This window comes from Coturnix japonica, chromosome 6, assembly GCF_054131305.1.
Source record: "Coturnix japonica strain WE chromosome 6, WE-NBRP24, whole genome shotgun sequence".
Classification (NCBI taxonomy): Eukaryota; Metazoa; Chordata; class Aves; order Galliformes; family Phasianidae; genus Coturnix; species Coturnix japonica.
Window position 1 is genome coordinate 36,876,645 of NC_140668.1, and position 16,926 is coordinate 36,893,570.

The 16,926-nt window shown below is 36.7% G+C and overlaps 1 protein-coding gene across 2 annotated transcripts in view; it reads left to right on the forward strand.

Annotated features, from left to right (window-relative positions):
• CDH13 (cadherin 13) overlaps positions 1 to 16,926 on the forward strand; it is a 389,565-nt gene that overhangs the window by 189,888 nt on the left and 182,751 nt on the right. For both annotated transcript variants that reach the window (XM_015874147.3, XM_015874146.3), the window contains exon 5: positions 3,352 to 3,504. In XM_015874147.3, coding sequence (XP_015729633.1) covers positions 3,352 to 3,504 — 153 coding nt within the window. The remainder of the gene's footprint in view (positions 1 to 3,351; positions 3,505 to 16,926) is intronic.

Genomic DNA, 16,926 nt, shown 5'->3' on the forward strand with positions numbered 1-16,926 from the left:
TTGCCTTTTTGGAAATAGCATTAATAATAACAGTAACTGAATGCTGTTTTGTCTTGGGTGTTATATACGTGGTTCTGACATCAGTTCCTTCCATCTCCAAGGATGTTTGTTCTCCTGGGCATGGGAAGGTGTTGGTAATTCCTGTTGAATTGGGGGAGTGAATCATGTTTGCATCTGTACTGTCCTATGAGTCCTGGGGGGACCTTCATAAATCTACATTGCTGTGGGATGCTCAACTGGCATCTGTTGTACCTGTTGCATCTGCCCATGTTCAGTTTGGTTGGAAGGGAGCTTTGAAGACCAGCTTGTCCCTAACACTTGTTGTGGGCAGAGATCTTTGCCACAAGAGTGGGCTGCTCAAAGCCCCATCTGGGCTGATTCCCAGTGTTTCTAGCAGTGGGGCATCTCACCAGCCTCAAATGAAGCAGCTTTGTACCCAACAGATAGTTGCTGTCATGTGGTGCAGACATTTCCAGTATTACAATCTGTTCCAGAGTTCCCAAAGCTGGGAAATAAGTGTTTCTGTCTGGACTGTAGGAGTAGCAACTGGAGAAATTGAAAAGCAATGTCCCAAAGCAAACATTCCTGCTGAAATAATCTGGCCTTGTTTGTTTGTTTGTTTCTTTCTTCGGCAGCATTGCTGTGTATTACACATTGTAACCTAGGAAATTCTCATATGAACAGTGTGGTGGTTTAGACAATATTCAGAATAGCAGTCTTGCCAGAGATGTCAGACAGCCCTCCTGTTCTTTCTTCTTTGCTCTTGTGGAAGCAACAAACCATATGGCAAATAAACCAGATTTTTATTAAACTCTTCATTGTACTGCACTGTTGTGAACTGGGAAATGCACTTTCTTTGAACTATGCAGCCATTGTAGAAGCTTCTTAATTAGGAGATGTTAAGGTTCTTTACATTCCTGGGAGTATGTAGCTCCCTCTTGTGGCTAATTATGCATTTGTAAAAAATGATACTTCCTCAAGATTACTTTCTGTATTGCCATCATTGCTCCTGAACAAACGATGCGGTGGTATATGGAGCATCTCTAACCTGAATTTCTTATTACTACATCAAGCATGAGTTGCTGTGCAATAATAGCTTAAATGGCTAAGTAGGTAGAAGTATTTGCATGTACCTGCTCTGTGAATGTGCCAAGGCTTTGAGAAGGCTCAGCAGACACATGCAGTCCTTTAGAAGAAGAAAACACCTCTGTCTTTTCTGCCTTCTGGTAACTCAACTGTTCTTGTACTGAGGACTGGTTACAGTTGTATTTGGGGTTCATTGCATCTCCAAGGATTAAAGACAGTTCAGGTACCAAACAGGGATGCTGTGCCATCAAATTCAAGGGTAAATTTTTGCAGATTTGGAGTCAAAACAATATTTTTTCCTGAAGTCATGTTTGCAGGGTATCTTCTTACTGTTGTTATTATCACTTTCTACTATGTAGAAGGATCTGTATGTGATTATCAGAAATTTGTTTAATAAATTCCCCTACAGTATATAAATAAAGCCCATGATTTGTTCTGCCTCCTTTCTGTGGTTTGCTGTAACTGAGCTCTCTTGCCTATGCTGTGTCTTCAGTGTGTTATAAACAGTTAGGAAATGTTTGACAGCTGTGGTGGATAGGACTGTTGTGCAGACAGCTCTGAATTATGTTTGTGTGCTGGCCTGTGGCTGTGCTGGTGCCTTTCAAATCACTCTTATATTGCATGGGAAGAAGTACTTGTCTTCTTGCAATAAGGCTCAAAAATCAGGACAGGGAACAAGCAAAGGTGGGCAATGGCCATGGCACTGATTTGTTAGAGAAAAAGGAAAACATTATTTTAAGCTTGATGTAACAAACAAATGAACAGCAGAGACTGGTCAAAGCAGGAACTGAACAGCCGGTAGCCTTTTGGTAGCAGCCATTAAGTTTAAGTCTCATCACAAAACCTGAAGCACAACATTAGTTTGCCCTTCTGTCACCTGCCTCTGTGTTTTGTCATGGCACACTCAAAAATACACAGGAAGAAATCTTCATCATTAGCGTTTCTGTCTGGGAGGAGGAAGGAGAAAAGAAGGTGAAACAGGTTTTTACTTTGAAATTTCTTCCTATCCCGAAGGATTTAAGAATTAAAACTTTATCTCTGAAAGTGCTGATTTCTTATTTCATAACTTCTGGCTATTTTTTCTCAATTAAAGTGAAGGAATAATGATTATAGAGTTTAGTCAAAATCTCGCTGTCCAATAATATGCCAACCAGCAATGCTGAACCCACAGCAACAGGGCAACAAACATGTATTTCCTCAGGGACGTTATTAAACACTCTGCATATTTATTATCTCAAAATGGGAATAGGTCCAGCTTCCTAATGCTGCTTGCTCCTTTCTGTTCCTGAGACGTGATTCAGAATAGCATATAAATATTTGACTTAAGATTTCTGCAGAAACATTAAGGATATCAAATTGCTAGAAACAAAAGAACATGAAACAGCAGTGGAAAAGAATGGCTTGGCAAGATTGTCAGCCTTAAAGGGCAAGATTAGTTTATAATCCTCCTAGATTCTGGTGTGGAAATACAAATTTGCAAAGCATGTAGTTTATAAGATACATCGTGTAGCTCTGCAAGTTTACATATGCTACTGTCAGTAATGTAAGACAGCCTTGAAATTGGATTTTTAGGGATTTTTTCTCATTGGGAAACAAGGTAGTGATAGTAACCAGGAGTTTCTGTGTACATGTTTATATATAAGTATCCAGAAGTCTGGACAGTGGAGGAACTCCATCTGTGTCACTAAGCAGAGTTCTGGGCAGGACGTCCAGAAATCTTTGTGAGGTTTTTCCTTGGTTTAAAATCCTGGGTAAGGAGGAACGTAGAAAGGAATCATTGAAAGAACAGCATCCCCAGAGTCAGCTGCTGTGATGCTGAGAATTGCTAATAAAAAGGGATGATTAATTGGAAAATAATATAAAGGCTGCAGTAAAATGTGTATTCCTTGTGTCACTTGGGGGAATGTCTCATCTTTCTTTTTTGTTTTCCAATTGTGTTTTCTTTTTCCTTGTTCTTTGCAGCTGTTTTACTGATATAACTGGAAATAGAAAAAGAAATAAAATGTCACATGTTAGTCATGGAGTGAATACAGTAGCGTGGAATAACAGAAACTTCGAGTTGTGAAATAAAAGACAGAAAAGATAAGGCTAAGGGCGTGATTAGCTTTTCCCTGGCTTAACAAAAGAACTGCAGGGTGTTTTCAGAATGATTGGAGACATATTTTGTGTTTTCAGATTATTGACAGGGCTAAAAATTGAAATGGCTTATGTGGGTTTAAAAGCATTTATAACATGGCCTCTAACTTCTTGTTTTCTGCCACGCAGGTCATCAGGAGTGAAGGGACAGAGGGAGCAAAGTTCCGACTCTCTGGTAAAGGAGTAGATCAAGACCCGAAAGGAATTTTTAGAATCAATGAGATCAGTGGGGATGTCTCTGTGACCCGATCCCTGGATAGAGAAGCAATAGCCAATTATGAGGTGAGTGCTCATCGCAATTGAATCTCTGCTTCTGTGTTGGTAATATATACTTCTGACTGTGTGCGTATTAGCTTTTGAAAGGACTGAAGCTGCTGAAGGCTAAATTACGAGGCACTGCCCCATAAAATTTCTAGAAGAACCGGTTATCCTTTTGAAATTGTAAATGTATGTATTTTCACACGCAATTGAAACTCTGCTCTACTTTCTGCATGTCATTTCTGTCATTCATTGTTAGTAGAAGTACTGTCTGAAAATGGTGTATGCATTTGATTTGTGAATACAAAATCATGTTCAGACAAAAGGAGGTATTGGGGGTAAATTGCCTCTAAGGCACTGCGTGGTTATTCTTCTGGTTTTTAATTGTCAAGTTGTCAATAGCATATGTTATTCATCTCCATTTTGCTGCAATAGATATCTTCTAATTCATCTACAAGAGGGTTCTGTTGATATGAGAATGTTAACAGATCCATCACTGCCAAATATATAACTTGAACAAAGAGTACACAAAGGATTCCTGTCCTTGTCAATAAATGCTACATTTCTCCCCATTGAACAAATGATCATAAAAACATTGAATCTTAGAACAAGGCTTAGATATCTATAAAGTAACTTCATGATGTCTTGAAATGCATAGAGGATCTGTAAATTCACATTTTCTACCTAGCTCTGGAAATGTGCCCTCAGCAAAATTGTCTCTTGACACTTGGATATAGATGAGCAGCTGGAATCAAAATGGCTGAGATTTGTGAGGGTTGAGCTAGGAGCTTTCTGTCCCAGCGTGGTGGGTCTGACCTCTGTGTCCTTGTGCAGAGTGCAGTGTATGATGCTCCAGCCATACTGGGCATGGAGTCATTAACAGTTCTGAGTGCCGTCCTGGCCTCCTTGTTGCGTCTTCTGCTGTGTAGTAATCAATACTTCCACTTCCAGTGCTGCTTTCTCTCCTTTTCTGGAAGAAAATTCCTGTCAGGCGACCAGTTGTGCTCAAAAAGTGCTGCAAAAATTTACCACATGTTGATTTTCGACACTTTAATGTCTACTACTCATCTGGGCTTACAGTGAAATGTATGTTAACCACTGGCATAGGATTTATGGCAGTTGGTGCCGTCCTTCTTAAAAGAGAAACATTGCAGTTTCTCTTTATAATTCTGTTTCTTGTCTTCATTTTCCAGCTGTTTCTTATTTTATCCATACTGGCTTTCTTCCTTAATGTATTCAGTATAAACCTCGTATAGTATATTTTTTTTACTGGATAATCATAGTAGTGTTTTCAGCCTAATGCATCAAACCACAAATGGCCCTCCTATCTGATCTGGCAAAGCACACTCTTAAATTAAGACAGAAACATTTCCCTAGAGGAGCCTTTTTGAAGCAATGCAAATTATATACAAATAGTGCAATGTAGTAGATTATCCAAAGCAATGCAAATGTCTATCCTAATAGGCTGCAGTGCCTCCTAACCTGTTATATCACACTCTGCTCAGCATGCTCACTGGCATCCTGTTGTGCAAAACATAGTTGGGAAGTTCTTTAGAAGGGGAACCCTCAACTTCATTTAGTCTGTCTTTGAGTCCAGCCCATATTGTTTTTTCCAATGAAGACGTATCATGGTGTCAGGAAGGCAGCAGGAGTTTTCCTTGATTTCCTTGATACGCTGGCAGATGAATTACTGTAAAGATTCTTAGATATCAGTTTAAAATTTGTTTTGAACCTTTTTTTGTTCAGTTCCTCCCTTCCAACTTCTCTCTCCTCCACAGTATTGATGTCCTTACAGATTAAGTTCAAAGCAAAGGGCAAACAAGGAAAGAACAGATCTGCAGGAAAAAAATTATATATTCTTTGCAAGCCATCTTAACATCAAATATACAATTAGTGCTAGGACAGGGATAACAAAATGAGATTCATCTGAATCATTCCAGCTACACAGTAGGCTGCAGTGCATTAGCACTGATTTATTTCTTATTCTCAGTGTATATGTACTCAAGGGATGAGAATTAAAGCGTATGCTAATAGGACACAAAATAGAGCTTTGTGTTCGTGGTATTTCATCGAATTTTGCAGCTTTTACCATCCATGTGCCTCACAACATTTTACATTAGCTAAAGCTATTTAATCTATTATAAGAATGTGTTGTTCTTTGTATCACTGAATGTTCACAAATGCTTTTTCCTGCCCTGTTTATCCTGGAGGAATATTGAAAAGCATGTAGGACTTCTCCCAATGATATTCATTACAAGAGAAAAATGATTAAATTAGAGGACAACTGAATCCCACTCAGAAAACAATTGATTGTCTGAGTTAATTGCCACTTTCCACTGTTTGTTTTAATTATTTTGTTTTTAGGAAGGGTTAAAAAACATTTCCATACAAGAGTCAGAAAATTAAAGATTCAGGGCCTACCAAAGTGCATATGCAGCCCAGGTGCATGGCAGTTATGCTTCCATGTTAGTTAACTTTTTGTTTAATAGCAAGAGAAACTCAAGCAGGAAAGAGGAACATAGGGCAGCTGTGTTAACGAAGTGGCCCTCACCACCTTGTCACAGCTGGCTAATTTGATTGATTTATAAGTTGACAAATGTACCTGGGCAATTTGAACTGTTAATGAAGAGTTAGTTTTACTTATTTTTGTTCTAAATTGAAAAGCTTTTTTTGCTTTAGAAAATACTTAACAATCAGAGGTGTGAAATTAGCTTTCAACTTTACCTCTTTTTTTAAATGCCATCACTGTTATGTGAGAGGTTGCCTTGTGAGTGATGGACTGAGATAATCAAAACAGTTACCCTAACAGTACTGAAAAGGAGAAGAGGTCTGTTCTCTATGTGTTACTGTTTCTCTGTGTTGGATAAGTAGACTGAGAGCGGGATAAAGAATTGAGACCACTGAACAGCAACCAAATCTTTTAATGTGAACTGCATGTGTTAAATTCTATTTTGTGACTGAGAAGATGCTTACATGCTTGCAGACCTGGGCTCTGTTTCTGAGCTTGATTGAGAACAAAATATGGAGACTCAGCACAGGCACAAAGAAAACTGATGTGGTTTTGTGACAAAGATGTTCAAGTATTTTTGCAGACAAAGTAGCAAAGCAGTGCAAATGCCCAGACATAAACAGCTGTAAATCATCTGGTACAGAAAAATGAATTTGTCTTCTATGTAAATCCAGTTTACTGCAGCCACATCTTTTTCACAGTAACTTAATGTACTTTGATACCGAATCTCTGCAATATGCAGCATGGAGATAGTATGCACGTCTCCCTCCTTTTTGAGAAGGAAAGGATTTGCTTCTAATTTTGAGACTGGTCTAAACTGCATTTTTATCTTAGTTATCTGCACTGGTAGAATTCTATAACATATAAGTGATCTGCTCTGTCTCGAGTTGAAACCAATTATTACTGGGAAAGGTCAGACCTCTGTCATCTCCCACTAATTTCCTGAATAAGAGAAGGCACTCAGCAACCAATGAGAGGGAGAGTTTTGGTCTTCTGGAGGCATAAGTTTCTATAAACCCTGTTTGACTCAATTAAGACATAAATGATACACTGGAAAGACCTATCAGCACTCCCAAAGTGCATGTGTTATATCAAAAAAGCTTGGATTCATGGCAGGCTACAGACTTGTCAAGGAAGAACCCTGCTGTTTTATCAGTACAAAGGGGAAAAAGAAGAGTAGTTTTTGTGTAGCTGATGGATATGATTATTAGTAAGTGAGAAACGTCCGTATATAAATGAGTTTTATTTAGATCAGCTGACATACAATTGAAAATTCTGGAAATGAGAAAGTTCTCTCGCTTACATTGTATGCATGTAGAGAGTACAGGAAATGTCACCATAAAGAAAAAATATGTATTTAGAATATGATTATGTATAACCAGTAAAACACATGTTGTAGGCACTGGGTAAATCTAGAGGTGATTGTCTTGAATTAATTTCATGTTTTGGCTACAGAGAGAGAAGGTAATGCTGATTGAGAAAGTGCCATTAGGCTCTTCCAAAGCAGCACTACTAGAAGTTTAGCTGTCCCTACATGGGCTTATCAGCAAGCAAGATTTTTTCCCTTCTACTTGAAGACTGGAGGAGTTGAGGGTTTGCTCTGGGCAAAGCATTGTCCTACTGCTGTGTTCCTTTCTAGAACGTTCACTACAGGCCCAAGTTTCACAGCAGCAAAGTTTCACCATTGGTGGTAGTGTGTGAGGTTGGTGTTGTGCTGGTGACCGTGCAGCTGGCAAAGCTCAGTGGTTTTGTAGTGCTTGATTTGAATCTCTCTTGAGAGATTAAAGAGCTGCTCTTGGTCTCTGTAATCTCTGATGAAGTATTCAGTCTACAGAATGGTACTATAATACAGAGGTCACTGTGAATCTTAAGGAAACTTGTTCTTCATTCTGACAATACTGTGTTAGTACTGATCACTGTTTCTGACATGATTGTCTGAACTAAGCACTGCTTTCATTGTGTGGGAAAAGGGTGACATAAATTAATCTGTCAACATAAGGAGTTATTTTCATCTAAAAAATGAGTGATGGATTGATTTAAGAAAAAATGCTGTTTCCTGTTGCTGTGTAACAAGTGGATTTAGAGACAGAAGACATGTAAAGATGATGCCTTGAATTGGAGAAAAACAGGTACCTTATTTAATCTATTTATTTATTTTTTTCCCACTGAGATTATAAAAAGGCAAGATTAAGCATTAGCAGATGTCTCATTGAAGCTGAAAGCAGCAGTACAGACAAAGCCAACAGAAGCAAAGGTCCAGATAGTTCAGTGAGATCTGTGTGGGCAGACTCATGAATTCATGGGAGACTTTTAGCATTTGTTCTTCATGTGAGGTGAGAATCAGGGTGGTCACCGTAACTGTGTACATAAATATTTGAGCACATAAATTTTTCATAGAATCACACTTCTTAAAACAAAGATTTAAACAGTTGTTTGCGCAGCTGGGATTTAGGTAGGATGTCAAGCTCCTGGGAATCTCTTCCATTTTTTCCAAGATTTTTCTATGGGATAAAATAAAAATTGGACAGGAAATTGCGTGTTTTGTTAATGTGTGTTTTCCCATTCTGTCTTAGGGGAACAAGATATTTATTGGGTATACACTCTCTAATTTACCATATCTTCCTTTTTTTTAATGTAAATTGTCTATTCAGTATATACTGTAGATCTTGATGTTATGAGATATCAGCGGGGCACTATGATTCATTTTAGAAAGCACTAGCATCCTCATCTCACTTATGTGGAAAGCATACAAAAGTCAACAGTTGATTCTGTTGAAGGGCATTTATTCTTAGACCTAACTTACATGGCTTGGATATTTCTGCTGTTCAACTGTTATGTCACGTGTGGCAAGAATGGAAAGAAGCTTTGTTACAGGGAAGAACTGCTGAAGGTTTGTTTAAACCTGTACCTTGTTGGGTTTTTCATGCTAAAAATAACTGAAATTCCACACACTGAGCAAAATTAGCATTTTTTATTGTGGAGCATGAGGTGGGAATGCACAGCAGTGAGAAGTAAATAAAGAGTCGAGTTTACTGAGACAGTAATAAATGAGGAGAAATTTGGTTTTGTGTTTGGCTCTGTTTCTTTGTTTTTATTAGTATTGCAGTAAGAACATTACTCTTGAAAAGAATAATGATGTGTTCAGTAAAACAAGAAGAGACTAATAGCGCTTTTGTCATTTAATATTTATAGGCTATGGAACTATTTTTACTCTTTTAATTAATTGCATTTTAAAGCATTGAAATGTTGTCATGAGGCTCCCTCTCACTTTAGGGTGTTCTGTTTAATTCTTTTCTTTACCTGTTAGTGTTATAGCAACCTTCAGTATTTCTTGCTGAATGTTCTAGGTGTAGCATAAATACGTGGAAAGACAATGCTGCCCTTTCCTCAGACATTATGCTTTCCTACAGAACTTCTGGAGTTCTTCATCCTTTGCTAAGCATGCAAACACACTGCACAAAGCCAAGCAAGTTGTCACTGGTCTGCCTTTTTTCACCATCTGATCAAACCTACGTGGTTTTAGGGCTTGATTTTGATAAAATGTCCTTCAATGTTGTACTTTGTGTTAATAAATAATGCTGCTATAAAAGGTTTCCTTAATATGCAGAATCTGAACATTTCCTGAATGTGCTTTTTTGGTCAAAAATCAGAATTTTTCTGTTCTAGTTGCTAGACAGACCCTGATTTCTATTTCTGTTTCATCATCTTGGAAATGTAGGTCTGAAACCATCTCTAGATTTATTTATTTTTAAATTATTATTGTCATTATTAATAAAACTGTAGCATGATCTGTAATGATGCACTCCTTGTTTTCATTCTTTATTTCTCACATTTAGTTCCTTCCCTTCTTTATTTTTTAACTAAGACAATGAATTCATGATATTTTTATGCCATTAATTTCTTCTCTGCAGCTAGAGAACCTTCTGCCTGCTCTCTGACCTCTTGTTCTTAATGTACCTGAAAAAAATCATATTACTTCTCTTAAGCCTTTTTTGCAATCTTGTTTCCATTTTCCACATTTTGGATCTTTTTTCCCCTTGTACTTAAATGTCATTCAATAACCTTTCTACTCACCATCTGTCTTTGCTCTTCATTTCACCCACTTACACTTTTTCTACACCCTCTGCATGTCCTTATTCAGACATACTGACCCTTCTATAAACTGTTATGAGGGGCATGCATAACCATCATCCAGGCATCGGTTTATTTTGTTGTTGTGAAGAACAACACCGTGTCTTTGTAAATGGAGTTCCACATTTCTCATAATAATCAGGTGTATTCAGAAAGAAATTCCTTTTGAATCCCATGTTTTGGAAACCTTGGACTTTGGATTACTTGCTACACCAACCTGCCTTTTCTTCGATTGGTTGGAAAAGCCTATGTAGTTGATATGTGATAAGAAATTTGATGGAAAAGGGAGTTTTATATACTCTCTAATACTTTTTAGATTGTATATCTCTTCAGTCTAAATATATGTATTAAGAAGTACATGAATGCCTGGAAAAACCTAGCATATAGTTTATGAAATATTAAAATATGTAGAGGTAGGCTATCTTCAATCTTTCAGCTCCTGCTTTTTCTTGTATCAATATGTAGGAGCCCTAATACACTGGAGTTATGTCATAGGGCCTTTACCACTGCAAAATCATTGTTACATATTTTTTCTATGTCTGCAAGAGACTTTGAGGAAAAGTAGATGTATGGGCCATGAAAGCTCCACATATCCGTGGGTTGTAAAAGTAAATTTAATAAGGAAAGATAGTTATAAACCAGAATCCACATAGCAAATATATATTTTTAATTATTTTATAATTCTTGGGCAAATACATCAGCTGCTTCTCTGTTACTGCATTGATGGCAATTAAACAAGTCCAAAATTTCTTAATTATCGCATTTCTCAGTTATCTGTGGAGAGTTATTAACTCTGAGCCTTAGGCATTCTGCTCTCACCTTCTGAGCCATTGCTGGTCCCAAGAATTTAAAATATGCAAGTCAGGTCCCCAGAGCTTGCCTGAAAATTTTATACTGATTCACTGAGATCCTTTTATTGTGGCTTTAGGGCTTTTCTTTTGGTCCACAGCACCTGAGCTTTCCAAGTTCTCTTTGCCAGTTACATGTTTGTCTCTTTGAAATGGAAATATGAAAGGACTCGATAGGTGGAGCTTTGAGAAAGCCACCAAGCATAATGAAACTCAAAATTAAAGAGTTGGCAGCTCTGCCTGTTCCAAGCCATGCTTTATCAATCTCCATTTCAACCTCATTACTCTTCCATGGTGAAAACACTCATGAAAAAAAAAAGGGTTGTTCTTTTACATTCACATTTTTCCTCCTTTAGATCTTTATCAATGCATAACAGCAAATGAACAAGAGTTGTAGCAAACTGCAGCTATAAATAGAGAGCACTGTATGACTGTACCGTTATGGAAATTTTAGCTGGCATCATTTTGTTAACATGTAGATGATAAAAGTCTTGCTGTATTTGTCCTCATTTACTCAGGTCATTACTAATTATTTCTTAATTATACACACTCCTAAAATCCAAGCTATATTTAGGTGAATGCTTTATTTTTTTTTCATTTTCCAGCAACTCATTAACGAGAAGTCACTTTAGTTTAAAATTTTTAACAGAAAATTTGTTGTTTATATCAGCACACACAATATACTACACTAAGATTCAAGTGGTGGATCATTCTGCTTTGAGGGGATTTCCTTCTAATTTCCTTTAGAAAACTCTTTGGTCTGTAAATATGCCAGAGAGCTGATGGTTTGTGAAGAACTGAAAGACTTGGCTATTTCTATACTATTTCCGTGACAGTTGCTTCCTGCTTACACCACGCATCCAAAAGGATGGTGCTGGTTGAGAGTTTTCTTATCACACTGAGTATCTTTAATCTAAACTTGTTAGACTGCCTGCAGCAGGAATGGGGGCTGGTAGATGTCCTGCCTGAACATCCTACCACTGCTTGAAGCCCAACAGCGCAATAGAAAATGTCATAAAGTCCAGTTGGAACTGGAGACTTCTGAGTGGGAAAACACATGGATGAAATATTGCAAATGTGATATAAAGCTCTGTTTGAAAGTTTTATATGACTGAGGATTTTGGAGTAATGTTAATTGCAATGTTTTCCTAGTTTTAGTTCTTGTATCACATTACCCTGCAGTTGTGTTTGTGATTTGTATTTGCAAAACAGAGAGTTCATTTTTGTGGAATTCTTCCCAGCTTCTGCTCTAACATTATTCTTAGTATTAGTATTTACTTTTCATATTGGTAATTCAGATATGTGAATACAGTGCATCAAAAATGCCTATTATCTATTTATGGCTTTGTCATTATATATTTCTTATATACCTGAGTTATATATGGTTCTTATATTTCTTATACCTGTATATATGTATATATACAGGTGATATGAATACAAGTCACATATTTAATTGCTAATAAAAAGTAGCAATGAACTGCTGTTATATTTCTGTTAGTTTTACCAGGTTTAATGGATATAAGTAACAGGATTATGATATGCTACTTTCAGATTGTTAAGAGGGTGCAAAATCCTGATGGTTTTAAACTGCTATTTTTTCTTGTTTTCTAAAAGAGTTTTGAAAGAACTTGATTTCCCACACCCCCACCCCCACCCCCTGCTACGGAATTGGTGGAGAGGACAAAAAGAAGTAAAAGAAATTGTTCTAAAACTATTAGATTTCAAAGGTGCTCTGGAACCTTTACTGTATTTTATATTTCCCCCTCTGAAAAGGAAAGTAAATATTTGTTGTGAAAGAACGCCCTCCTGGGAAGTCATTTTATATGAGCTTCTGGGTGATCAATGGGACAGATGTGCGCGCTGTATACAGGGGGATTGAATTTTACTCAATAGTCTTATGGTTAATAGGTCCAAATGCCTTATTCTCAACAACTGCAGCATTTCCTCAGAAAGGGATGCAGTCTTGGTCTCAGTCAGAAATGTAGAGCATCTGATGGAGACATGGAGAAAACAGAAATGTTAGTACTTGTCAGGTCTAAAGTTCAGATCTTGGCATATGAAAATTTGTACTATTTACTATGCTTCGCAGAGTATATGTAATGACAATGACCTCATTAAGTAATGGATCCACTGTACATGAAACCAGTAAATTAAAGAACAATTGGCTGTGTTTTGGGGCTGTAAGAGTCAGCAGGCTGATTCTTCAAACATGTAATTTTCCTATCATTCAGTTTTGCCAAACACAGTTGTGACTTTAGAGTAGCAGAAGAGCATAACTGTGTTTGTAACCTTTGATATACGAACAGTACATCAACTTGAAAAATATACTGCATTTTGTCAGGTTTAAAACTGTAAAATTAATATTCAGTATTACTTCTAAGGCAACAAGACAGCTGATGATATTTGTATTCTTTTAAGACTATATTTAGAATTGATATTGGCAATATATTTATTAAAGAAAATACTTTAAAAGAATTTATGTGTTTCAGAATGTGCATTTAATTTCCCTTCACTTCTTTATTGGTAGCTTTGATCAATACTTTACTTACTAACTCTATCACTTTGATCTTGTAAGATGCAAGTGTATCAATCATTTCCCTAGTAAATTCTGACCGACACAACCAGACTGAAATATAAAGGCAAGCTGTCTCCTAAATCTTGTGTGTGGAATTACTGAATTGATTAGTTGAATTCCAAATGAAAATTACAATTAAAGGCAAAATTGCATCCCTTATGTTCCAAATCATTTCCCTGAAGTAGAGCCGTCAAACTGCAGGCTTTTGACGTGGATTTGTTTTGTTAAGGAAGATATTTTTTATGTATTCTTCCTACTCATAAATCAAATTGTTACAATAATAGCAATTAGCAAGCAAAAAAGATGTAATTTTTGTGGTTTATCAGCTCACAAGGGAAATTCTATTGATTTTTGAAAATACTGAAGATTGTTTCTGTGAAAACAATTACAAATAAGTAACATCAGGAGCATATAAAGATTTTTTTTTTTTCCAGTAGACTCAGCTAAAAGTATTTAAAATGACTGTGTAAACATTGTATATTCATTTGCAATTAGTATTTACAGGGCACTGATGTATGCCTTGCTGTAGCAGTCTCAGGGCAATGCCAAGAATTTCAGAAGCATATTAATTCCTAATGCTGACAGTGTTTTGCTACCCTGTTATGAGGTTTTCCTTCATTATGTTTTCTTCTGAGCTTTATTTGAATATCCGCTAGCGTCCTTCTGAATACATTTTCATCACTTATTCCATTTTCATCATTACCGTTTGTCCTTTTAGTCCGTATATATGATTGCTCTGTGTTACTGGAAATGATAACAGAACATCAACTTTTTTATCTCAGTGGTTTTGGAAAACTCAATGAGGTAAATTTGGAGATTTAGTAGGTACTCCTCTTGATATAGTACCAATAGTAAAGCTGCACCTAGCTTGAAGGATGTACTTGCTGATACTGCTTATACAATAGCTGTCTAATATTGAGCCAAGGCTAATTATTGGCTGTTTCCTATTAAGGCTGTAATATATTAAGACAAATCCCAATAATTTCAGTAGCGCTAAGATAAGACTGAGATTCTAATATGTACAAGGGCAGAAAAAATAGGTGGTGCAAAATAAGCTTTGCTAACAAACAATGATTTATCATGCTAAGTGTGGTCCTTAATAATACGTATTTTTTTATTCTTTAGTCATTACAGCTATTATGATACAGGCTGTATCATAATTTTTATTGTTTCTGGATGAGTAGAAAAGTGAGTGTAAAATGGAGGGATATTAAAACTTTTAGAGTTCTTCTATATGAGACAATAAAAAATGCACAATGAAGAAAAGCATTTGGCTAGTTGCATTTGGAATCCATGTATATTTGACAACCACAGTTGTAAAGGATTCTAAGTTCTGGTGTTATGTCTGAAACACATACAACACATGAGGTGCCAGGTCCAATTAACAGTTTGATGTTGGTAAATCCATTATTCTTGGAAGGAGAATCTACCATCAGGAGTCATTAATTCAATGTGACACCAACTGGGGTGTTTACATACAGCTAATTGCAGTGTCAGACATTCTGCTCTAATTGAGTTTAATTGTGGCAAAATTTGAGTTAATTAAAAGTTAATGGTATAGAGCACATCATGTTGTTATAAACTAGGGATACATGTTTCATATCCGTATCATTGTTATTTAAATTGTGCTTTCAATTTCTGTGCCTTGTATTGGCACTTTGGCATTGTAAATGTCTTCACATTACTGAAAGTGTTTTGAGTAGACACCTTGAAGTGTGTCTGTTTTAAAAATCTTAATAAAGTTTAGACTTGTTCATTATATATCAAAGTAAACATTGCATGTGGTGGTTCCAGCCACCTATCTGAGACAAGGGTTGACTTCACCAGATTGCCAGTAGAATAGAAGAGAGAAATTTTAGTTTAGCTTGCAAGAAGGATGCTATTTTTGACATTGTCAATCATACTTTGGTCTGGGAATCTCAGTCTTCACCTTTTTTCAGGAACCTGTCTTTTTCTGATTTGTCTTATCTCTGGCTTTTCTGTCAACATCTCTTCTGATGAATCTCCTTTCTGGGGGATTTTCCCTAAGTTGTCTTCACTTTCTTCTCTCCCTGCACCTCTTGACTGCTCGTATGCCTTCCAATTATATATAGGCTGACAGTTCCATCTTTATGCTGAACTCTCTTCTGATGGAATCCTATATCATAACCTTTTTCTGACATGCCTTTCTGGATGTATTACTGACAATTCAGAAATAATCACTGCATCTGCCCTCTTCTGTGTCAACACAAACACAACACAACCACCCTCCTGCCAGTTGAGCTAGTAGACTCTTTTCTGCTTGCTCCATTCCTTGTCAGAATAATATAAGCACTTTATCCTACTGAATGGGAAAGATTACTTCAAGATATTTTCAAGGACTCCTGCTGTGATTTTGTTATTCTAGTGCTATAAATGGGATGTTACAGGTAGCTTCAAATAAGTCAGAGTATAAATACTTGCTCATGATTTGTTCATAATGCAGAAAAAAAATGGGGTCAGTCTTGTACCAGGTGGTCACATGGACTCAGTTTTCTTCTTTATTGCTTAGTACATTATTAAGAAATACGAAACCCTCAAGAACCTTTATGCTCAATATCTAAGTCAATGAATCCTCCTGTGTTTTTCTATCTGTTTCACACCTTCGTTTTTCATTGATACTACATTCCAAGACCTTTAAACCTGATTGACTACAGCAGGTAAAATGCCATGATACCTGGACTGAGGTCCCTCTTAAATCCAGTTTTGTGGTTACTTGCTCGTAGCCGTCATGCCCAAACTCTCCCTGACATTAACAAGAATGATGTGTATCTATGGAAAGATGAATGGTGTTGATCTCAGGCTGAGCAGCTGGTGTTAGTTAACAGGTCAGGAGGCATATGCATGAATGGTATGGCACCTTTTGAAAATGAAACATTTCTGTTCTTCTTCTTAAGTGCTAGTTTGAGAAATTAGTTTAAAATTCCACTTATCTACAAAGCATATTAACAGTTACCAAAGTTCCTGGCATATATTCACTTGATTGATGTAAAATGTAACCACTCCCTTAATTTGCCCTTTCTTTACCTGTAATCCTTTGACAATGGACGAGTGTGAGCTTTGGCACCAATGCTTTAATAAATCCATGGGCTCAAGAACATCTGTGGTAAATGCATTATAACTGAGCAGTCAGTGGGGAAGCAGTAAGGTAATTTCTCAAGGAATAAAGGGGCAAGTTGTCTTTCTTACTTTGCAGTGAAAGATTTCATATCATTAGAAGAAATGTCTGACATAATTTCTAACACTAAATATAAATTATTTCACCTTAAAATGTGAAAGGAAGTTTACATGAATGATAATAGGAGTTGTACTCCTGTTCCCTGTCCCAGAAGTTTTCCAAATAACTCATTTCTACAGCATAGTGA